This window comes from Filicampus tigris, chromosome 7 (assembly GCF_054856515.1).
Source record: "Filicampus tigris isolate MCC_2025a chromosome 7, RoL_Ftig_1.0, whole genome shotgun sequence".
NCBI lineage: Eukaryota > Metazoa > Chordata > Actinopteri > Syngnathiformes > Syngnathidae > Filicampus > Filicampus tigris.
Genome location: NC_141223.1, coordinates 7955030 through 7980074, shown reverse-complemented (window position 1 = coordinate 7980074; position 25045 = coordinate 7955030). Strand labels below are relative to the sequence as shown.

The window sequence follows — 25045 nt, the reverse complement described above, 5'->3', positions numbered from 1 at the left end:
CTGCCCATTCACTCATAAAATATATAGTTTGTGAGTTTGTGCAAGAATAGAAATGTTTTAAATAAATGCAGTGGGAGGCCAGTTCTATACAGTACACTGTATTCTATAGCAACTCCTGGCATTAGCTAAACTTAAACCCCGCTTGGGAAACACATTAACATGAACACAAAAATGGACCGGGAACTGCAATGAGAATTGTTTCTCTGGACCTCGAGATCAAAGAGACCAGTCTCGCACATCAGCAACTCCAGGCCAGCACTAGTCGTTAGTGGGCTCCACTGTTGGCTAATTATTGGGTTCCAGTTTCATAAGACCCAGTGTGTGTGCGTGTGTGTGTGTGTGCGTGTGTCTGCTTCAGGTATATTGTGAGTGAAAGATGCTCTCTGCACTCCCGTGAACATTGCTGCTTTACATTGCATAAAGCAAACAGGTGTCTAAGCAAATGGAACATGCAAATGTGACTTCTTTGTGAATAGTCAAATCTTAATTTTACAATTAGGTTGTTGTTGGTCCACTGCACAGTAGTTACACTGACAGGCAAACCGTGGACATTATGATGTTATAATCAAATTATTTTTATGTCCACTGCCCCGAATTTTATGGTAAACCTAAATCTACTGTTCATAAAAGTCTCCAGTTGTGCCAGCCTGCCCTCTAATGTGTGTGTTCTGTAAAAGGAAAGGATTGCATACCAGCTAGGATTGGAGAGTGTTGACAATTGCAGTTCGGTTCTCTCAGTGCTACATGCAGGCTGACGTCCAACAAAAACAGCCCATGGCTTTAGTGTACAGGCCACACTGCAAAACCTGTGGGTACAAGGGAGGAAGCGCATCTCCCATCAGTTGTTAACTTAATAGATGCAGAGATCAGCTTTGGGATTTGCTTTGAAAAAAAAAATAGAATGACAGTATGACATGTTGTTGCTATGCATTCACAAATGAATTTGTTGTGTTGTGTGATACTTGTGTGTAAAAAAATAAGAGTGACGATAACTTGGATTTATATAGATTCTTGAGTCACAGAGAGCGTTGTAAAGCTAATCATGTTTTTGACAAAATGGTAAGCAAAAGTTGCCTAAAAACTTAGAAAAATAAAACGCAAGTACACTCATTAGTCCATTGGACCTTTTACTTTGAAACTCCTGGACTTAGAGAATCCAGATCTTTGTGTATTTACAGTTGGAGGCTACAGTGTGTGGACGTAAGCTGTGTCCACCGCTGTTCCCTGCTTTCCAATGTGGATTTACATAGGCAGATTTCCGTGGTAGTGGGAAGCGAAAGAGGAGGGTGGCGACGGGCGAGCCTTTCAGGAACCGAGACGACACACAGCAAACAACTTCACTCAACGCTTTGGAAACTTGTGCCGCCGTAGTTTGTTCGCGCCGACGTCCTCTTCGCCAGCCACTTTCCTCGGTTCTCAACTCTTCGTCTTACTTACACCCCCCCCCCCCCCCCCCCCGTCGAGAGGCAGGCTGGGAGGTTTTCGGACAAGTAGGGAAGCAGTTGACGCCGGTTAGAAGGGCTGTGGTCATGGCCGGAGGTGGCGGTGGCGGCGGGCTTTCTCCACTCGGGCCCGCACCGCCGATGTGGTATCACCGGGACCTCAGTCGAGCTGCGGCCGAGGAGCTGCTGGCTCGCGCCGGGAGAGACGGCAGCTTCCTGGTACGGGACAGCGAGAGTGTCAACGGGGCGTACGCTTTGTGTGTTCTGTAAGTACCTTAAACGTAAAAAAAAAAAACGAATTTCGTTACACAGACACAACACGTTGTCGTGTTTGCTCGTGTTGTCTGCCCAAACCTGCTTTTTTGGTTTGATTTGGCACTGCTTGTTAACTGTAATAAACAATCACATTAGGCGTGATGCCTTCACAGACTCTTAAAATTTGGTTATTGTATTGTAGACCCTGCCCGGCTTTTGGGGTATTTCTTGATTATAATTTAGTGTTAGTGGTTGTACATACTTGCAACTTTAGCTTCGAGGACACAGATAGCAGGGGGGAGACAGGCACTCAAACTCCAGCATGGCACTAAAGTAGTTTCAGAGCTACCCACGTCTGTCTTCTGATAGATGTGGTCGCCTGCAGCGTCGTTTTTTTCCGAGGTCAGTATGTGGGTGCTGAACATTGCTATTAAATTGAATATACGTAGTTAAAAAAAAACAAGAAAAACGTGCTATTTACATTTACTGGTAGTTAAGATTCACTTCAGAGTTATCCTCAATGCTGAGATAAATGATCCAAATAACATTTATCCACCACTCCCTTTCTGAAGACGATAAACATAAGCAGACTGTCACATTTCGACAAGCAACTTTATTGCAAGTGATGTGTCCCTTTAAAAAATTCAGCATGTCCAAAAACTGCAAGGTAGGTCACATGCCTCCCCCAAGTCATTCAAGTTCTCCACAAACATTGACTACCGGCAGGCATTGAAAGGCACGTGTCACATGACTTAGGGCTTTTCTACATGTAGCCGGGGTTTATTAACAACCGTATATCCTCCCCACTGCCCTCGTTGGAATACACATAAAAAAACGCATCCACACGAAAACGCGGAAGTGCGTTTTCAAACGCACGCCAAGCCTCTAGGCGGCATTAGTTAGTCAAATACTGTCCATTCAAAAGGAACTTCCGTCCTTTGACGTCACTTCTACGAACCCAAAAACACAGCGCTAAACGCGTTCGGGAGGACCGACAAGAGGTCAGAATTGCTTTTAAACCTTTCAAAGAGAAGCAGTGGTTGGTTGCGGACAAATAAGTAAGCAAAAAGCGCCTCGAGAGTGGCTATAACCAATGCAGCGCCGCGGGAATCCATGTTGTCTCGCATGAAAACACAAGTCGCGCAAGTGACGTCAGAGCATTTTTGTCACATAGCGGCGACGTAAATCTCCTGGTGTAACTGTCCACAGCAAAAGGTGGATCCGGAGATATCCGCAAATCTCCACTGCGGCCGGAGTTTTGCGTTTTCACTGAAAAAACTCCGGGGACGTGTGGATGATAGGGCTAACCGCAGGCTTATATGCGGCGTTTGCAAAAATCCCGGCTACGTGTTGACAGGTCATGTCCTGTGTCATTGACTTGACCTACATCCCTTATCTGATCGTTCACCCCATGCTGAGTTTATGCTGTGTGCATGCATGCACCTCAGTTTGGACGGGCAGTGCAATATCTACTATAGTGCCTTTAGTGCCTAAACTCCTTGGTGTGTCTAGCGATCTCAAATGAAAACATTCTCTCATTATTAACATGACTTTCCAGATTTGACTGGGGTCTACGATACAGAAAACGTTTGTGCAAAATTTAGATTTTTGTTTACTGTCATAGGATTGTAAGGAGAGGCTAACCATTGGATGATAAAGCTATATGGGGGTACGCACACTCCTGGGTGTATGTGTCAGGAAGGCACTTCAGGGGTTACGTGAGATTTTAGAATATATTTAAACCGTAGCATCCATGCAGAAAAAAGAGCTTGATCACATCTTGTTGCCTCCCTGCTCTCACTTGTCTAGTGCTTTTCCAACTGCACAGTTGGCAAGTGGCAAAAGGCCGCCGCCTGAGCTGGACAAAAATTTGTGGATTTTGCTGCTTAACTCATATTGCACAAACGTAATATAAAAATGCCATGTTTAGACTAGTGGAGGCACATAGAACTTTTCACATTTGGGAATCAAATACCAATACTCAACAGCGCCAATTTTTCTTAACTATAAACCTATAAAAAAATAAAACAAATAAAACAAAATCATGAATTTGAAACAAATGAACCAAAGAAAGATGAAGTAAAAACAAATAAAAGTATAACATAGGGCTGTGCGATAAAGATAAAAAATGAATCGTGATATTATTATTTTGTATCTGTCGATATCTGGTCATCCATTTTTTAATGAAATTTTTCATCAAAGATACAAGTAAACTTTTCTAGATAATTTTTTGGGGTTCTGATTCTGAATCTTCCCTCGTTTTTCTCTAGCACATCAGATTTGAATAATAATAGTAGTAATAATCCATCCATTATCCAATCCACGTTTCCTCACAAGGACCCAATCCCAGCTGTCTTCGGGCAGTAGGTGGGGGACACCCTGAACTGGTTGCCAGCCAATCGCAGGGCACACAAAGACAAACAAACATTCACACTCACAATCACACCTATAGGGCAATTTAGAGTGTCCAATTAACCAACCATGCATGTCTTTGGAATGTGGGAGGAACCCGGAGAAAACCCACGCAGGCACGGGGAGAACAGGCAAACTCTACACAGGAAGACCGGGGCCGGAATCGAACCCACCCGTCGGCCACCGTGCCGCAACAGTAATATATATTTTGTAATATTTATGAAGTACCGGTAAGAGCTAAGTTGAGCAACAGGTGGAATTTATTTTTAATTACAACACATGGCAAAATCTCACAAACCTGACGTGCTAAAAAAACAAGTCAAGACATTTTTTACCCCAGGATGAGACTTGATTCGTGGTGTTTTACTATTTTTACGTTATTAATGTATTGCTTTAACTGCCTTTGTTGTTGAATGAGTAATTTTTGCTGTGCACTGCGGCACAGTCATTCCTGACCAGAAAAGGGTCTTCCTCAAACTGTTCCAACAACAAATTGGAATCCTATTATTGTCTGTATACTGCATGCATAGTAGATAGATGCAAGCATGCTTGCCCTGGTGACTCACACACAGCCATGCACTTCCTTCATGGGCTTTGGACCCATCTGTGCGTTTCCACTCTGCTGATGTGTGCTAGTACACTGAAGGGAAGAGTGTTTGTGTGTGTGAGGTTCAGGTCCTGAACACCATCACAGCTGCAAGGTGGCATGTGTGGCACACACGTCTGGGATAGACAGTCAGTCTGGATTCAAATCTTGACCCAGGTTCTATTTGTGTGGAATTAGCATGTTCTTCATCTCTCTGGCTTTCTCCTACATTCCAAAAATGTAAACGTTTCAGTGCATACTACATAGTGCATATTGCAATGAAGTAGGGGTGTCGTCATACAACTTTTTCACTTCTGATACAATACCGATATTGCGGCCTAGAGTACTCTGATACCAATATCGATCTGATATGATATCAGCAAGATGGATACAGGCTTTTATTTATTTTTTAGTATAACGTGTTTGAAGAGACTTGATCAAATAATACCATTCTAAGAAAAATAGTCAGAAACAGTAGGTATGAGAAAATATGACCTGTTTATTCCAAACATTTGGGTTACATAAATTCAACTTCAAACATGAGAATGCACTGCACTTGAATAAAATAAATACAAAATAAAGTAAAGGACCCTGGGAAATCCGCCCTAATTGTGTCAATAAAAACAATTTATACTCTTCAAAATGCAAAATAACAATTCAAGTTTACTTAAGTACATTCAGAATCAAGTGCTAATATCTGAGATTGGATGTAGACCGATATAATCCAATTCTGTTCTTTGGGCTGATATCGGACCGATATCGGATATCAATATCTAATCGGGACACACTTATAAGATGAAAATCCTTAAATCAAAATTGCAGCATCTGTCTGGAAAATCGCAATTCAATCTTTTCCTAAAATCATTCAGCCCAAATCCTGTCTCCTGTTTTTCTTAAAATTGGCTGTTGTCATCGTCGTCTTGGGTGTCACTTCAGAATTACATTTCACCCAAACTGTCCGCAGCCTGAGCTATGGTAGTCCAAAACCAGTCAAAAAAAAAGAAGAAACACACAAAATGCCCAGGGCAACAACACGGCAGAAAACATGGAGGTCGCACACGCCTAAACTTTGATGCCAAGTAGGGGGCCGCACAATATCATACTGCGTGCTGCAAATGCAACCCCGAGCCGTGAGTTTGAGACCGCTGCTTTATGTCAATTTTGATTTTGTATTCAAGCCCTAAAAGGGAAGCCGGTTCCACCAGAAGTGATTTCCAGTGGTTCTGGGGCTTGCGATCATCATCAGATAGGCTTGGAAGCTCTGTAAACACATGGAAAGTGCACTAACCAAGCAATCTATTAGGCAAACTAATAATGTAAAATATGCAGGCTGTTAACAAGAACAGTCTTGTCACAGGGATATTATACTGTACTGTATTTCCTCAAGAGTTCATAGTTAAGGATGAGGCATTGCTTTGCATTACCCACAGATGCAGGAAACTGGTGACCAATTCCGATATGAGTCATCTTTTATCATGTTCTCAACAACTGGGTGAGTGGGTCTCACTTTGTATAATTAAGTGTCTCCACTGGAACCAACCCCTAAGAGCACTCTGTGGTTCTTTCATGTTTTCGAGGGTAAAAAAAAAAAAAAAAAGGAAAACATGTATGTTACTTACTCTTTGTCAGTCTTTTTGACTTACAACCAGTCCAGGGTGTACCCTGCCTTTCGTCCCATCGTCAGATGGGATAGGTTCCAGCTTTTTCCGTGACCCCAAAAACATAATAAGCAGCAGAAAACAAATCAAGTGTACTTTTGTAACTTTTCAAAGTAACATTATTAACAATGATACAAGTGCAAAAATAAGTTGATTAACTGTTGATATTTACATTAATTATAAAACAACAGCTTGCTGGCTCATTCTCTCTGTCTGACCATTAGCATGGTCACAATAGTGTGGAATTGTTAATACTAAAACATTTTTGTAATTTTTAATACTGGACTGTTATGAAATTTACTTACCTTTGACATTTCTACTGGGTGAGCATGGCATTCCGATTAATGTTAACTGTAAAATTAAATTCAAATGAACTGTTTGTGGAATATGAGCTAAGCAGCAAAATCCAGACGCTTTTAGCCATTTCAGGGTCGGACATTTTGTCACTTTCTGTCGACTGAAAATGACATCACAGTTGCCGCAGCGACGTGCTCGTGGACGTCGCCTGCCGTAGTAGAAGGAAGCCTTAACTCATATTCCACAAACACAATTTGAATCCGAATGCCGCGTTTAGAATAGTGGGCCTGCATAGAACATATTCTTGTAAAGAAAAGTTTGGGTTGACTTCCTCTTTAAAAGACAACATGCCTTGGCCATCATTTTCATTTCAAACTTCTCCGACAGAACAGGTACTTCTTCCTCTTTCACTTCATTATGCGGATGGCGTGGGTGGTGGGCCACGCGGCCGGCATCTTCGTAAATTCAATGTTGGTATGTGGAGTCGTGTCTGTACTAAAAATCAAGTTCAGCATTTGATGAATGTTGACATTCTTGTTTAAGCAGCAGTATTTCAAGAAAGAGGCCCATGCTGTCTGGCGATGAAATGTGTTTAATGACCGTGCGTGATTTCCTCTCATGTTTGGGACAGCTTCAGCCAATTGGAAATTCCTGTCAGGCAGACCTTCCTTGGTAGCGCGTCTAAACGTGTTGCATTTCAGGCTGATACTTCTGTATTTATGTGTGTTGGTGAAAATGATCTGCAACATTATTTGTATAAAGGTATATGGTAAGAACACATTTGTATTGAGGTTGAGCTTGGTAGGTGGGCACCTTTGCCTGTACGGAATTCGCAATATTTTGATACTTGATTAGGCACTACATCATGGCACCTTGTATGACAGTTCCCACACCAATTAACATTGAGCTATGAGAGTAGGGTTTGTATTTTTTTAGCAAAGCAAAGAGATTGGGTTTTTACTGTCAACATACTCTGTTGTTAGAAACACATACACACACACACACACACACACACACACACACACAGAGCGTTGCCTTGGGACTTTTATCTGTCAACCTTGTCTTTTTCTCCTTCCCCTCCCGCTTGGAACAATAGTATTTACTTCGACAGAGAATCTTGTCAGCTTTCAAAAGGAAGGCCAAAGTTCACTGGTACCAATTCTTTGTGTTTATAGATTAATGAGTGTAACTGTAAATTTGGGCACAGTTTTGGAGTATTTTTTTTTTCATCATAAGTGCACTGTACAACTTTCATCAAAAGTGAATGACTGTTGATTGTTTTTGAATTATACTTTTCAATTGTCATATTCCCTGTGTTGCTGAACATTTTTGACCTGCTCAGATATCAGATCGAGTCACGATGAGACTGTGGTTGGATTGTCCATCCCATAGCTTGACTTTCACCTTGCACATGATGACAACAAATGTCACGCAACATACAGTATTCTCATTTCTATGCAGTGGGATTATAGAAGCCAGAACGAAAAATGAAATAAAAAAAAAAAAAAACGAAACCTTTCAAATTGCGGCGCTTACTGTTTCCGTTCAATTCAACTATCGTCATACAGAGAGGTCTGAAGCGCTTTTGTCCCTACACTTCTGCTATGTCACAAAAACATACTTTTAGTTTCAGTATACGGGTATCGCTTCACCAAACCATCATTTGTGTACTTCTATGGTGGTCTCACGTGGCATGTATATTGATGACGGGGCTTTGGAGGCATATTTGGAGCTTCACCGGTATACTGTACAACATAATACATTCATTGACACTACTGTGAATATTCATAATGCTTGTTGTTTTCGGACACTGATCTGGAAGAAAAAGCTGAGTGGTTGTGGCAAGATGAATCCCTGAGATGTAGTCATCCTTCTGTCCATATACAAACACACTGTAAATAGGTACAAGCAGAAGTGTGGCAAATTTAAGGTCAACTTGAGCGGCAGACTAGTCAATCTATTTAACACACGCACACATCACCAAATACACAACTGCAAGACACACACACACGCACACACACAGTGTACATAACCCACAAGGTTTGCTTGGCAAATTGACCATATTGTGTCCGGTCCACTGAGCGGACATGGAGCGCAGACATGAAAACCATTGATGTTCAGCTCGTAGCTGCAGGCACGCGGCCATGGCCGTGCAGTCCCAATGTCACGACATTGACGAACAACTGCTTAAAAGTGTTTAGTCAGAAAGGCATTTCACATTGATGTTGAAATGACTGCAAAACCTGCGCTTTTTACCATTTTTTTTCCTCCCCCCACTGACTACGGTGTTTTCTGCTTTAACGGTCTCTGCGCGTAAAAGCGTTTCGCTGTTATCATGCCACTATAAGGATGACGACTGTTTAATCGACAGCAACAGGTTTCATTTTTCCAGACTCCTCCTCCCCCATTCTCGAACACGCACACACTCAGAGACACACATAGCCCGACTAGCTGAGGTCAAGTACGAGTGTACTGTGTGTAAGTGCATGTCCGACAGAAAATTGTATCGGTATACTGTCGATTAAATCGTTGTTCGTAATTCATTTTTGTTTCATTTGCATTTCCATTCTACTTGTGTGCAGGTTTCAGAAGCATGTCCACACATACAGAATCCTCCCCGACGAAGAAGGATTTTTGGCTGTCCAGGTGCAGAGAAGACACACGCGCACAACCACATACAGGACACTCAGTCCATAGAGGGTTCAGCATGTGGACTCAAGGAGAAAAAAAAAAAAAGAAAAAACGTATTTGCTTCAGTAGCAGCTGGTAGGCAGGCAGAGATGCTTTGGTTGGCTCTGAGCTCTCGCATCGACACACACACACACACATTGCCAACAGCAGTCTCTTTGTGTGTGTTGTTCAACAGCTGTGCAGTCCACACCATCGCCACATGCCACCCACATGCCTGACAGGCACACGCCAACATGTCGCTCTCCCACATTGCAGACACACTTCGCCGCTTTAACCGTGACGTCTAAACACTCAACTTTTTGTCTGTCGGTTTAAAGATTCATTTGGCTAGCCTTACTGGTATCTTTGTGCAAAATACCAAAGCACCTCCTCCTTCGTTCAACTATATTTAGACCGCTGGTCATATTTGCTCATGCAGCATGAATTACCGAATTATTTGGGCCAGCAGACCGTGACCGGACTATTTGTAGCAATGTTTGTTCCATGTCTGCACTGTAAAAATAACATTTCCTCTTTTCCCCTGTCTTTTGGTATATCCTTCCGTTTGTCTTCCTCCCAGACGTCACAGGGCGTGCAGCCCAAGAGATTTAAAACATTGCCAGAGCTTGTGTCGTTGTACCTGCAGCCCAGCCAGGGTCTGGTGACCACTCTGCTTTACACTGTCGACCGAGAGGAAACCGCCATCCCCGATGACCGCGACTATTCAGGTGCGTCTCCAAATAGAAGCACAGTGGTGGCCTTTGTTGTCGCACTTGATGGCTAAACGTCTCCTCCGCGGTTGTTAGATGGCGAGGATGAGAAGCCACCCCTCCCCCCTCGCTCCGCCTCCACCTCTACTCCACCCAGTTCAGATACGCCACCCGACAGGTATAAAGTGCATCACTAAATCACTGACACTTTCTTCATTTTTTGCTGTGTCAAATCACCTTAGTACAGTCGCTCAGTCGTACCCGACGCGCGCGCGCACACACACACACACACACACCATTAAATCCTCCCAGTGGATGTGCATCCCTTCCTTCCCTCTCTGCATAATAGGCCATGCCACATCCATTTGCGAGGCACATGGATAACAGATAGCTGTGATGAAAAGCAGCTGTCATCTATGTGTGTGCCCACGTGTGATGGCACGCGTGAAGAAAAGACAAATTAGGGTTGTCATGATTGAGCTTTGTACTTTGTACAGACTATTATATAAATACGACAATGATAGTATAATATACAGTATATAAACGATTTAGTCCGCATCCCCTGTAATGTATACAACATTACAGTATTGGAATTTAATACTTCCATTTTCATTTCATATATCCTGTACTCAGCCACTCAGCAGTCTCTTTTGCATATACCATGCAGTAGTTGTATCTATTGCTTGCTCATGTGGGATCCAGCCGATTTTTTCTTTAATGCCTTGCCTTGGACCTGCTTCGTATTCATATTTGAAGTGCCGTCAAACAAATTGCTCCACATGTAATTTGGCAGCACATAAATCACTTTGCCGTTACGATAGATATTTTCATTGTTTTTCAGCCATGTTTTTGACTTAATTTGTGTGCGTTTCAGTGCCCCAACGGCGAATGGCCTGAGCACTATCTCCCATGAGTATCTGAAGGGCAGCTATGCTTTAGACCTTGAGGCTGTCAAACAGGGAGCCTGCTCGCTGCCTCACCTCAACAAGACACTTGTGGCCTCGTGCAAGCGTCTCAATGGGTGAGAGCGATATTCAGTCACACGCTCACATTTTGACATTTGACATTTTGTCATAGCTACACGCACTAATTTCTCCCCTGGGGTCATTTGTGGTGGATGGATAAAAGGATGTAAGATGAAGGGGAAATGCTATCGTACTTTTCTCATTGTTGCTGCAAAAGTTATGTGCACTGTATGCTTCAGCACAAGTGATCTGTGAAACAACCGCCCCCCCCCCCTCCCCTTTGCCTCACATGAAAAGGGAAGTGGATAAGGTCCTGTCTGGTCTCGAGATCCTGTCAAAAGTCTTCGATCAGCAGAGTGCCTTCATGGTCTCAAAGATGATCCAACAAGTATGTCCTCCGAACTCTTGTATGTCTAACTGCATTTTTAAAATGTGTTCTTGATTTGCCTGGAGCTCGAAAAGTTGAATGAAAATTGAGAGTTTGATATGAAAGTGTCACTGGCTTGAATAGTTATGACAACTTTTCTACAAATATGCTCATTGATTTAACTTTCCAAACATAGAAACTAGGATATACACAGTTCTCTGCAGTTAAAGGGGAAGTCAACACAAGAATTTTCTTTGCAAGAAAATCTTTTATGCTGCCCCACTAGTCTAAAGACGGCATTCGGATTAATATTGCGTTTGTGGAATATGAGTTAAGCAGTAAAATCCACCCATTTTTGTCTATCTAGTTGCTAAGGTAATAACCAATCATGGTCGTAAGTAAGACGTGATTGGTTGTTACTCGAGCCCTGAGAAACTGTGGTGTCATTTTCAGTTGACAGAAACTAGCAAAATGGCCACCCCCTGAGCTGGATAAAAATTGGTGGATTTTGCTGCTTGACTCATATTCCACAAATGCAATATTAATCAGAATGCAGTGTTTAGACTTGTGAAGGCGCATAACACATATTATTGCAAAGACATTTTTGGGTTGACTTCCACTTTAAGTGGGTGTCATGTGGTCCTTTTTCCCCGTGGGACAAAAGGCTATACTTAGTCAAACAAACGTCTTACTGTCAGTAAAATAATGAATCCCAGTAAAACATTTACACATTATTTGTACACACTGTGTGTTTACACTGTTGAATATTTTTGGCTGCGGTAAAATCTTGACTTGTTCATCGTCCTTGAAAACACATGATCACGTTTGTATCTCTTCCAGTCAGTGAATCAGGGTGGAGACCAGGAGTTGGAGAACCTTGTGACCAAGCTGGCCATTCTCAAAGACCTGCTGTCATCCATAGAGAAGAAGGTAAACACAGCATGCATTTAGTGGCTGAGGTGTTGGTCTTGAATCCTTACACACACGCATTCACAAAACACACTTCACCCCAATCTCGCTCCCTGTGTGTTCAATTTATATAATCAGCAGGTCACATTGCGAGCTGGGGGTTTGTTCATTCTCACTGTTTCACTTACCATTTTTAATAGTATTATTAATAGCCTGGCCAAAAGGGCTCATTAGAGCCAAAACTTGTTTGTCAACCTCGTTCATATGTTTAATAACGAGCTTCGATGATATTCAGAACAAAGCCATTTATCAAATTGGGGGGAGAGTAGTTGGGTTGTTTTTCTCGCCGAGTAACTGTTTACCTGTGTGCCTTTACTGCGGCCAAATAGTTGATGTAAAGGCCCTGATGGACCAAAAAGACGCTGGCCAACAGTGACACACGCTTACCCCCTGTGGCGTCCGGCCTGCTGTCGGCACGTCACGCTGGTCGATGTAATACCCTTCCATACATTTGTCATTTCCCGTTGGTGCTCCGCGCGCTGATTTGCTAGCTAACAGCCAATCAGAGTGACCAAATGTCACGACTGGCGACGCCGATTCAACATACGTAAACGCCCCCAATTCGCTTACGGATCGGTTGCGACACTACGACGGTCGCCACTACGCCAAAAAGACGGCGCATTCAGACGCCACGACGCTTCACGACCTCCGTCTATCAGGGCCTTTAGCCTTCATATGGGACAGGCTCTGCGACAGGGAAGGAAACCAACAGAGTGCAATCAACCAAGCTACATGTCTCAACCCCAAGTGATGCTCCACCTTCTTGGCCGCTGTTAGGTCACATCCAGGAAATGGCTAACTGTTTCCTTGTTGACTCCAACATTGTACCTCAGAACAATGCAAAGCTTGTGTGTGCGCGCTGGCTTTTATCATTTTCTTCCACATGCTTACTGTATGCAATTCTTCTATAACGCAGGCTCTGAAAGCTCTTCAGGACATGAGTTTGTCCACCTTGTGCTCCTCGCCTCCTCTCTCCATGCGTCACAGCAAAGCTATCCCTGTGCAGCCCTTCGAGGTACTAATCCATTGCGCCACCTCAGGAGAAAGTTGTTCCCACGGTGATTGATTTAGCGTTGAAGTGCACTCAATGTCCTCTGGAGAGGACATTTCTGCTGCAAATCCTCATTTGATTCGAGATTGCTGTGAAGGGAGTAAGGGATTGTTGCAGACTTGAACTCTTATCAGACTGTGAAGTCATGGATTGCTCATCGCGCAGCAGGAAGTGTTTCCCAGACAAGTCATGTGAGACCAAAGGGATATTCGTAATGCTCTTCCTCTAGCATCATCTGTGGTTTCCACACACTGAATGGTATTTAGCACTTTTTTTTTTCTCACATTCACCCAAAGACTAGGCACAACTTTGAGTTGCGAAGTGTATATCCTTAAAGTTAAACCAACAACCTAACAAATTTGCAACGTTTTGGGTTTTTTTTGCGTTAAAAAAGAGAGATGAACAGAAATAAATCACAGGAGGCTCTTGTGAAAAAAGCGATGTTATAAACAGAGATGTCTTATTTGAAATATTGAATACTCAGCCAATTTTGCATTCTCTGCGGCGAACTCTTTTCAACAGCTTCCTGTTTGGACAGGAATAGAGATATTTTGGTCACAGAGAGTTCAACACGTGGCCTCTGATTTACCGTCAGGGACAGCAACAGATTCGGTCAAGGTTTTTACATCACACTGAAAATAAGCACCTCTTTAAAAAATATGAAAGAAAAAGTGCAAAACGTATGGTTTATAATGAAACATTTTGAGTAACTTGGGAAGTCTCAAATGAATGGGATTCTGTGAGCGTTCATCTGCAACTACTGTTCAATGAAGATGTCACCATGTGATCATTCTTACTGTGGTTTGTTGATGTTCACTGTTTAGTATACAGTATTCCTCGGCAGTTGAGATTGCTGCAGTGTTTTATTACTTTGGCTCTCCCTGGTTATGAAATTAGCTGCAGTTCCTCCTTAACTTATGAACAAGTAGTTGTTTTTTCCACTCATCGCAGGTCAAACTGGACGTCTACTTGGCAGAGCTGACCAAGATAGGGAAGAGTCAGAAGTACACTCTGTCTGTGGATGTGGAAGGAGGTCGACTGGTTGTGATGAAGAAGGTGAAGGACAGCCAGGAAGACTGGACAACTTTCACACATGACAAAAGTAAGCGGCACACGCCCAAGTGACTATGAAGGCCAACAAATAATTGCATTTTAGCATTTTGATTATTTTTGTTTTTGTTTTTCCTTTTGTCTTTTCCACCCCTCTATCTGTTGACCTCTCAGTCCGTCAGCTGATCAAGTCTCAGCGGGTGCAGAATAAGCTGGGCATTGTTTTTGAGAAGGAAAAGGACAAGAGCCAAAGGAAAGACTTCATATTTGCTAGTGCCAAGGTCCCCGCATGCACACACATGAACACAGTGCGAAGACAAAACACTTTCATATTTATAATTTTGACATTAACACAATGATGAGACCTACACACAGACTGTGGATTCATACTGCGATGAGACATTAAAATAAATGATACAACCACTGTTGGTTGGTTTTTAAGCATATTTGTGTTTGTGCTTGTATGTGTGTGTGTGCGTGTTTTAGAAGCGGGAGGCCTTTTGCCAGCTGCTACAGCTGATGAAAAACAAACATTCCAACCAGGATGAGCCTGACATGATATCTGTCTTCATCGGCACCTGGAACATGGGTGAGACATTTTTGGAGGGATTCTATTTCCTCTTCTTCAATAGCCACACTTCCTGACTAACAATTCTGTGTAATAGTAGGATTATCAACAGTAACGATAATACTGTATTTTTCACATACTGCATCCAGCATAAACTGTGTCTAATAATCGGAGCCCTTAATGATCATCAAATATTGAATTACTAATCCACTATTTGTTGTCAGGCTCTGTTCCTGCTCCTAAATCAGTTGCGTCATGGGTGTTGTGCCGAGGACTCGGAAAGACTCTGGACGAAATGACCGTTACTATTCCACATGACCTGTATGCGTTTGGCACGCAAGAAAACTCTGTGTGCGATCGGGAGTGGGTGGAGTCGTTACGCGCCATGTTGAAAGAACAAACAGAACTGGATTATAAACCGGTGAGGAAAGCTTGTTGTCATCATCCTTCCATTTTCTAATGGATTGTTAGCCATTCAGTCACAGTTAGGGCACAAACAGCCATTCACGCTCACATTCACACATTGATGACTCCTCAGTTAGCATATTTTTGGAATGTGAGGGGAAGCACCTGGAGAAAATCCACCGGAGAGCGTGCAAACTCCACACGGAAAAGCCCCAACTGAGATTTCAATCTACAACCTTTTTTTTGACTGTGAGGCGCTAATAACCATGTGCTGCATGTGTGCTGCCTTGTTGTGATGTTTGTTTATTTATTTATTTTTTAAATGAAATACTGGTAAAAATAAACACACATACACTCTGTTTCCTAATTACCTTTTGTTTGGCTTGTTTTTAGATCGCAGTACAGACACTGTGGAACATAAAGGTCGCTGTGCTGGTGAAGCCAGAACATGAAAACCGCATCAGCCATGTTGGAATGTCCAGTGTCAAGACCGGCATCGCCAATACACTTGGTAACTTCAGCACTCCATCCAAATTACTATACTGCTGTTCCTGTTCAGGGTAACATGGAGCTGGAGCCTATCCCAGCTGACTGTGGGCAAAGGGAGGACTATACCCTGGACTGGTTGCCAGTCAATTACAGGGCACAGAGAACTGTTAATAATATTTACACCATCACAAAGTTGGAACCTTACTGAACCACTTCATCTTTGTGGCACGCTTCAGTATTCATTGTTAAAGTCCAAAAGAATGATGTGAAGATTGTGAGCAATGGCACAACTGACTTAACCATTTTTTGACGCCATTTAATGATCTTGAATTCACTTTATACAAACGAAAATGATTTAGTGTAGTCTTCCAACTTCATGAAGGTACACAACTACTACTACATGCAAAAGTTTTCATCTTAAATTTAGGTACGGTTTATAAGTAATGTGTGAATTTATGTAAAAATTTGATTGAGACTATTTAATTGTAGGTTTTATTGGTATGTTTTAGTCTCTTTTAAATGTGCTAATAAAACATTCTGTTGAAATTCCGTTTTCTCTGGTTGGTTTCACTGTTCCGTGTCAAATCTTCTGTTATTTGTTCTATGGTTTCCTAGGTAACAAAGGTGCTGTGGGTGTTTCTTTCATGTTCAACGGAACATCTTTCGGTTTTGTCAACTGTCACTTAACTTCAGGGAATGAAAAGATTGCAAGGTACCATCCCACTCTTCATTGTGTCCACAATTCGAACAGCTAAGCTGTACACAGTCACACACCTTTGAATTCTGCACTCCATAATTTTCATGATGGAGACCACATAAAATGCATTTCCCAATGGTCTAATGACCCCTGCAGGAGGAACCAAAACTATCTCGACATTTTGCGCCTGCTTTCACTTGGAGACAAACAGCTGAGCTCTTTTGACATTTCACTGCGCTTCACACATCTCTTCTGGCTGGGAGACCTCAACTACAGGCTAGACATGGACATACAGGTGAAGCAGGACCAACAAAGACGCACACTTGTGCTGTGAGTGACTGCCACCTCATTTATTCATCGTTAGTGTTCCTGTGTTCGCAGGAGATCCTTAACTACATTAACAGGAAGGAGTTTGATCCACTGCTTAAGGTTGACCAGCTAAACCTGGAGAGGGAGAAGAACAAAGTGTTTTTACGCTTCGGTGAGTTAAGTTTCCAGCTTTCCAACACACACCACTTTTACATCATCATACCTGCTTGGGAACATTTCCAAAAACAAAACAAAAAACTATTGTACACATGCTAAAGTTGACGTTTATCTATCTATCATCTATACTGCTTCTACTCACTCTGGTTGCAGGGGAGCTGGCGCCTATCCAAGTTCCTTAAAGTGGAAGTCAACCCAAACATATTTTTTTCAAGAATATGTTCTATGCAAGCCCACTAGTTGAAACAAGGCACTCTGATAAATATTGCATTTGTGGAATAAGAGTTAATCCACTAATTTTTAGCCATCTCAGGGGGCGGCCAATTTGTCTTTTCTGTCGACTGAAAATGACATCACAACTACTCAGGGCTCAGGTAATGACCAATCACGGCTCAGCTGAGCCATTTCATTTTCAGTCGACAGTAATTACAAAATGGCCGCCCCCTCAGAGGGCTAAAAATGAGTAGATTTTGCTGCTTAATTCATATTCCACAAACACAATATTAATCAGAATGTCATGTTTCAACCAGTCGGCCTGCTGGAAACTTATTCTTGAAAAAAATATGTTTAGGTTGATTTCCCTTTAACTAGTCGCCACCCAATCACAGGGCACATATAGACAAGCAACAGTAAGCTACATTACATAGATATTTAATTTCGATGAATTGAAAATTCATCATATTCATCTTATTTTACTGAGCAGAAAGTAACTTAGACTTGTTTTTGGTTATTTACGAAGTGGTTTTAGCAAATTCTGAAAGTCTTAAATATATTCTGCCATTTTACTTGCAGCGGAGGAAGAGATCTCATTCCCACCCACCTACCGATATGAGCGTGGCTCGCGGGACACATATGTTTGGCAGAAGCAGAAAGCCACTGGGGTGTGTTCAGAAATTCATAGACCAAACTTCCCCCACATATTTGTGGCATCTGTCATTCAGTTGTGGTTTTCACTTTAAGTCACTCTAATAACCTTGCGGTGTGTTTGTCCTTTGCTATCTGGCCCAGATGAGGACTAATGTTCCATCGTGGTGTGACAGGATCTTGTGGAAGTCTTACCCGGAAACACACATCGTTTGCAATTCCTACGGTACGACAATTGACTGTTTCTCATGGTAGAATTTGCAGTGTTCATCTTCATCTTTTTTTCTTTTCTTTTTTTAAAAATCCACCTGACAATGTCTTTATGATTATATACTCTTTTTAGGGTGCACCGATGATATTGTGACTAGTGACCACTCCCCAGTGTTTGGTACATTTGAAGTGGGCGTGACCTCACAGTTTGTCTCCAAGAAAGGTATACAAGGAGGAAAGATCAGGAATATTATTATCGACTAGTTGATTGTCCTTGATCACTGTACATCTTATCTGTCAGAATGAAGGAATTGAGTTTAATGCGCTTGTTTTAATTGTGGTGTGGTTATGACGGAAGAGCCATTCTTGTGTCCTGTAAATTGTTTTGAAAACGGAAATGCACACGATGATCTAAGGCACTCATGCAAGCATCCAAGTACAGTTAACCAAAGCAGGAATAAAACATTTTCCATTCACAACCACTTCATTCTGGTTGTTTTGGTCTAGGTCTGCCTAAATCTTCCGAGCAGGCTTACATTGAATTTGAGAGCATCGAGGCCATAGTGAAGACTGCTAGCAGAACCAAGTTCTTCATCGAATTCTACTCCACATGTTTGGAAGGTGAGACAAAGCAATCTTTTCCTCACTGAAAGTCAACTCGTAACAACTCAGTGACCTCCAGCAGCCACAAGCATTGTAGACTTTCTGTAGCACCTAGTGGTTATAATAGAAGTTCATCTCTTTCTTCTTTTTCATGTCTCTACCTCCCTCCCCAATTCCAGGCAGTCAGTATACCTTTACAGCTAGCGTCCATTTTGTCCTATGTTGCTCCCGCCTCCGCCTGTCCACTCTTGTCGCACTTTGATAAAAAGGTCCATAGAAACGTTAGCCAACTTCTTCTCCCCTCTCTCGTTGCCCTCTCCCTTCCCTTTGTCGCCTCTCCCAACCCCTTCCGCCGTGCGTTTCTCTCTCCGTGTCATATGTAGAGTTCAAGAAGAGCTACGAGAACGACAGTCAGAGTAGCGATAATGTCAACTTCCTCCGCGTGGGCTGGTCCAACAAGCAGCTGACGACGCTCAAACCTCTTCTGTCGGAGATTGAATACCTTCAGGACCAACACCTGCTGCTCACTGTGAAATCCCTGGATGGATATGAATCTTACGGTATAAGCGCAGTGTCACCGTTTGGGCCGGTTCCATGAAGCAGTAGTATTACTTGTTTCTTTTGCTTGTGTGGTTTGACCCGAACTTTCAGTGCTATTATTAGCCTTGTGTGTTTGTGTCACCACCAGGAGAGTGTGTGTTGGCACTGAAGTCAATGATTGGCAGCACAGCACAGCAGTTCCACACCTACCTGTCTCATCGCGGCGAGGAAACAGGAAACATCAGGGGGTCAATGAGGGTCAGAGTCCCGTCTGAAAGAATGGGAACCAGGGAAAGACTCTATGGTACTTGCACAACATTTGTGAATGGGCAGTTTTGGAATGCATGCAGTACAAGTTAAAGGTTCAGACACACTTTCTCCTTCCAAGTAGCCTACATCCAAATTTTTGATTGGTGCTGTCAAAATTGAAAATGTACAGAAATGCCTGAGTTGAAATCGCTCTCATTTTATTTCAGAGTGGATCAGTGTGGACAAAGATGAGACAGGCGTACCCAAAGGGAAATCGACAATGTCATCAAAAGTGGGGCACGAATATGTGAAGTTAGTATATTCTTCACATTGGGGTTAATACGGTGCAGTGACTTCACACGCCATGCATAATACGAAGCTAAAAATGTTTTTGTGTATCGTGTGTTATTATATTTATAATTTCGCGGGTGGGTAATGAGGGGGAAGCCTCACTGATTCATTCGTTATGTTATAAATATGACACCATGTGATAGTGTTGTGTTAAATAGCGTCATCGTGTTGTATTGTTTTTCCCAGTGATGGCCTGTATTGGACAAGTGGCTATCTTTGTCTCAAAGACTAGGTTTGATTTAGCGAAATAATGTTATGGAACTTTATTACAACGCTTGTGATTTTGTGTAGCGTATTTTTATTTTCTCTGAGCCGTCTATGGTGTGGTATTTATCTTAAACGCCTTCCCCATTTGTCTGACATAACTCGGTGCTGTTCTGCAGGCCACCTATGGTTCGTAAACAGCTCGGAGAGCTGGGGAAGGTCAATGAAGAAGGCGAGAAGAGCAGCAAGGAGGAAACCACGGCGAGGTGCGTGCATGTTGAGCACAAGTACAGTGGAACCTTTGTGGTCGACAAGAATCTGTTCGGTGACACAGGTTGACCTCATTTCATCAAATATTCATTTAACCCGTTCCAGAGTAAAACTTCACCATGATGAAACCTTTATATTTCTAAAGTAATGTTGTATTTGGTCCGCTGATAGTGTAGTGGTACACACGCCTGAGTTGTGTGCGGGCAGCGTGGGATCAATTCCCGCTCAGTGACAGTGTCTATGTGTGCCCTGCGACTGGCTGGCGACCAGTTCGGGGTGTAGTCTGCCTTCGCCCATTGACGGCTGGGATAGGCTCCAGCAACTCCCCGCGACCCTATATAGGATAAGCGGTTTGGAAGATGACATGTTGTATTTGTAATGGCGGAAGTTAACCCATTTTTTAAATAATGTTTAATGCGCTACCACTAATCAAAACACCATATTTGGGTTAGTATTGAGTTTGTGTAATAAGAATTGAACAAACTAATTAATCGGTCTCAGGGGGCCGCCATGTTGGACAATATTACCCTCTGCTGGCGACCGAAATTAACATCACAACTGACCTCGCAACATGTTGCCACGTGACCAAACCTGGTCAAACAGCACCTTTGTTACCTAGGAAACCTGCTCATACCAGTTCATAAATATATATATATATATATATATGTATGTATGTATGTATATGTGTGTGTGTGTATGTATATATATACATATATATGTATATATATATGTATGTATATATATATATATATATATATATATATATATATATATATGTGTATATATATATATATATATATATATATATATGTGTATATATATGTGTATATATGTATATATATATATATATATATATATATATATGTATATATATATATATATATATGTATGTATATGTATTCGCATATCCGCACACATGTCAACCGGCTCCTCTTGTGTGTGTGTGTGTTCAGGCCTAAGCAGGATCCTTCTGATGGTGACCAGTCTGTTGGCAAGAACAGCTACAATAACCCCGCCTACTACATTTTGGAAGGGGTTCCCAATCAATCGGCCGCTGCTATGTCATCTGAGCTTCTCCCATCCCCCAACTCCACCACCGCGCAGGCAACGAAAGGTCCTCCTCCCATCGCTGTGGCTCGGACTAAACCCCCATGTGCCCCCGCTGGCCCGTCTCACCCACGTAGACTTATGACAGGTCACACGGCGCGTGCCATCAATGAGGAGGGGTCCTCAGAGGATGACGGAGGCGTTTGTGTAGGAGGAGCACAAGGGGGTGCCACTATGGGGAGCACACTTAATCGCCCTCCTCCGGATTTCCCACCCCCTCCTCTCCCAAAGGGAGCCATGGAGATGGCCGTGGAGGCACCTTTCCTGAAGCCCCGTTCACTTCACCCGGATCTGGCTGAGGTCAAGATCCCTGCGGTTGGCCCTGGTGCGCCGCTGGCTCTCGGGGAAAGCTTCAGGCGAGGAGGTGCCGCTGTTGGTGGCGTGGCCATCGGTGGCGGGGCGTTGGACGACCAGTCTTGTTCTGTGCTGCAGATGGCAAAGACACTGAGTGAGACCGAGTTCCCGGGGCAGCCTCCACGCGCTCCCTCTGCACCGCCTCCCCTTCGGGGGCAGGCCATGGGTCTAGGTCTGGACTCCTGCCGCACCTTCCCACCCAGAAATGCCATCACAGAAAGTATTGCCGAGGATCTTCCTGAAGAGGTGAAAAACTTAATGCTGAATGAACAAACTGTATTGGGAATGTTGTCAGGTTTTTTTGGACCATCCAGATTCAGATTATCTGCAAACGCTAAGGTGTTGCAGATTGTGAAGCAACATATGCTGCCATCCAAGCAACATCTTTTTCTGCTTATTTGAGCAAGACAATGCCAAGCCACGTTCTGTATGTGTTACACCATCTTGGCTTTGTAGTAAAAGAGTGCGAGTACCAGACTGGCCTGGCAGCAGTGCGGACATATCTCCCTTTGGAAATGTGTCGACAACGGAGACCCTGGATTATTGAGTAACATAAATTGTACATGTACAAGCAAGGATGGGAAAGAATAGCCATGTCCCAAATCTTTTGGAACATGTTGCACGCAGCAAATTCGAAATGAGTGAATATTTGTAGAAGAAAAAAAACAATCAAATGCATTAGTTTGAACATGGAATATCTTGTCTTCTATACAGTTGAATGTAGGTTGAAATAATCCAGACACCAAAGGGGAATTTGGCACTTGAAATTCTAGCCTGATCATGGTACCTTTGATTACTGTAAATGAAACATGTTCCTCTTTTAGGCACTTTGGGGTAGTAGCAGCTCGTCTTTGTCTGTGGGGGACTCTTCAGTGGGGGAGTGGCTGCAGAGACTGGGCCTTGAGAGGTATGAGCAGGGCCTGTTGCACAACGGCTGGGACGACCTGGAGTTCCTCAGGTACATGCTTGTACTGCATTTACTGTATTCAGATACATGTGTGCTTGCACGGAAATGGGTGGGGGATGATTTAGACGTGTGTGATAGTCACGGGGTGGATAAAGCGAAGATTTTGATAACTCAGCTCAACCTTTAGATAAAAACAATTAATAATAGTATCAATATTGTTAAATTGGCAATCAGTACAGATTGTCTGCTTTTTGCCCATAATCAGCTGGGACTGGACCCACCTCAGCCATGATCATGAAAGGAACATCGACTGGATGGAATATGAATATACGTTTTGTACAGCAAAAGGAAATACTTGTCTCCTGTTCTTCATGTATTTGGCAGTGACATCACAGAAGAGGACCTGGAGGAGGCAGGAGTACTTGACCCCGCCCACAAGTGCATCCTGCTGGAGAGCCTCAGGCAGCAACAGAAACTGTAGAAAATGGCTGACAACGTCCTCTTTCAAACATCCTTCAACTGGTTGTTGTGGATGCAGCCTTAATTAAAGGTCATGGGATGCCGCAGTAATACAGAAGGAAAGCTTATTGTCATGAGAAGCAAATCACGTCTTTTTGGCCATCATGTCATGGCATCTCTTCTAACTTCTGACGTAAGCAACCTCAGCAGGAGAGCGAAAACGGAGGCCTTTTGTGCCAGCGTCTTGTCATTTCAAGCCTTTTATGGCCTCCCCCACGCGTGATGACAGTGTGGACCAAGTCTCAGGTATTTCCCCGGCAAATGGTCGCGACCTGGAAGTTACGTGGGAGGAGGCCAGCCCAGTTAGGGTAAATGTCAAGCCACAAAGAGACAAACTGAAAGTGGCAGCTGCATTAGGATGATGCAGAAAGGACCGAGATTATGCGGACTGAACTCACTAATTTTCCTGTTGGACTTCAGTTTCAGTGTTTCAATATATTTATAATTGTGTTTCTTTTTGTGAGGGTAAAGGGAAAATGGTGAAAATGAATGAGCTATAAGTGTGCACAACATTAGCATTGCTTTGTGATACACACTTCATGTTGGTATTCTAGCTTGCTTGTGACGTTTCGGCGCTCAGTCACCATGCACCCCAAATGTTCGGAAAGGGACAACACCGGACACGTGGTTGACGTTTCCATTTCTCATGTCCACACTCGATTTTACTGTGCCAGTGCAAGCCAAGTTTCATGGCCTCAATGTCACATTTTAATGTGAATTTGAGCCTTTTTTTTCTCAAATTGCTTAAGAAAGCCAAGTGGGTGAACTAACGTGTTCAAAAAATACATGAATTGAATGCTTTTCACACGAGGTCTTCTAAAGTAGGCAAGGGGAATGACGTCATTTGCACACGTAGAGGAGGTCACATGATAAAAGTAGAGCGGAAAGGATTTTTTTTCTGGTTCTGTGGCATTGGTGATATGGCCACTAGATGGCGCTGCTACACCATTAGCCCAAACAGCTCGTGACTGGAAACCTGACAACACAATCACTTTGAAACACTTCGCAGTATTCTGTCAGACTGTGGAAGAAAAAAATACAACTAATGTGAGTTATGTTACCCGGCCTAATTTTATTAGTTCTTAAACTATAGTTCCTGTTCTAAAAGCCATTGTAGTATTTTCTTATAAAGGGGCGGGGTCACAAAAGGGTCTCGGCATCTTAAATCATCACACACCGCTCTTGAATTAACCTCTTATTGTAACCTGTGGTCTGTATGCTTCAAATGTTATGTTGCGTGAGCAGATGACTTTCATATCGTGTGTTGTATGCCCTACTTCACACTCTTGTTTAAAAAGTCAAGCTTTGACACATTTCACTTTACCTGTCTTTTGTGTGTGTGCGCGCGCGAGTGTTTGCATCATGTCTTGTTCTTTGCTTAGTTGTTAGCTGTTGTGTTAAGTTAATGTAAATTGCATCGCAGCATAATGTTCTTTTTCAATTAAAACGTAACATATTTCCTTACTTAAGTTTCTTCTTTTGTGTAATCAGAAGAGAGGCCGTCGATGTGATAGACAGCGGTCGCCAAAAATATTTCTCCTACGGACCAGTTCATACAAGTCTGTACCCTTCGCGGCCTTGTAACTATTCCCTGTCCGAGGGGGGGTACGTCTGTTTATTTTACTCATTTGCTAGCTTGTGCAATTAATATTAGAGTTACGCGACGGACACAACTTGGCATGCGTTAAGAGTCAGTCATAGATGGATGTAACGGAGAGAATCGGGTCACTTTTCATAAAATGTTTTTCAGCCTCGGATAATAAATAAACCGGAAATACTGTACGTTTTTT

General features: G+C 42.8%; 1 protein-coding gene across 1 annotated transcript; it reads left to right on the top strand.

The window, feature by feature from the left end:
* Positions 1–1155: 1155 nt before the first annotated feature.
* On the top strand, positions 1156–24719 carry inppl1a (inositol polyphosphate phosphatase-like 1a). The gene is made up of 27 exons (XM_086035524.1): positions 1156–1708; positions 9233–9296; positions 9901–10048; positions 10127–10208; positions 10905–11051; positions 11293–11383; positions 12203–12292; positions 13248–13346; positions 14334–14484; positions 14607–14713; positions 14919–15021; positions 15225–15421; positions 15799–15916; positions 16510–16606; positions 16748–16886; positions 16973–17072; positions 17870–17958; positions 18086–18167; positions 18285–18374; positions 18659–18772; positions 19138–19314; positions 19443–19598; positions 19771–19855; positions 20278–20364; positions 21322–22075; positions 22654–22787; positions 23121–24719. Exons 1-27 carry the CDS (start codon positions 1530–1532, stop codon positions 23215–23217), a joined length of 3777 nt encoding a protein of 1258 aa, XP_085891650.1. The 5' UTR covers positions 1156–1529; the 3' UTR covers positions 23218–24719.
* Positions 24720–25045: the final 326 nt, after the last annotated feature.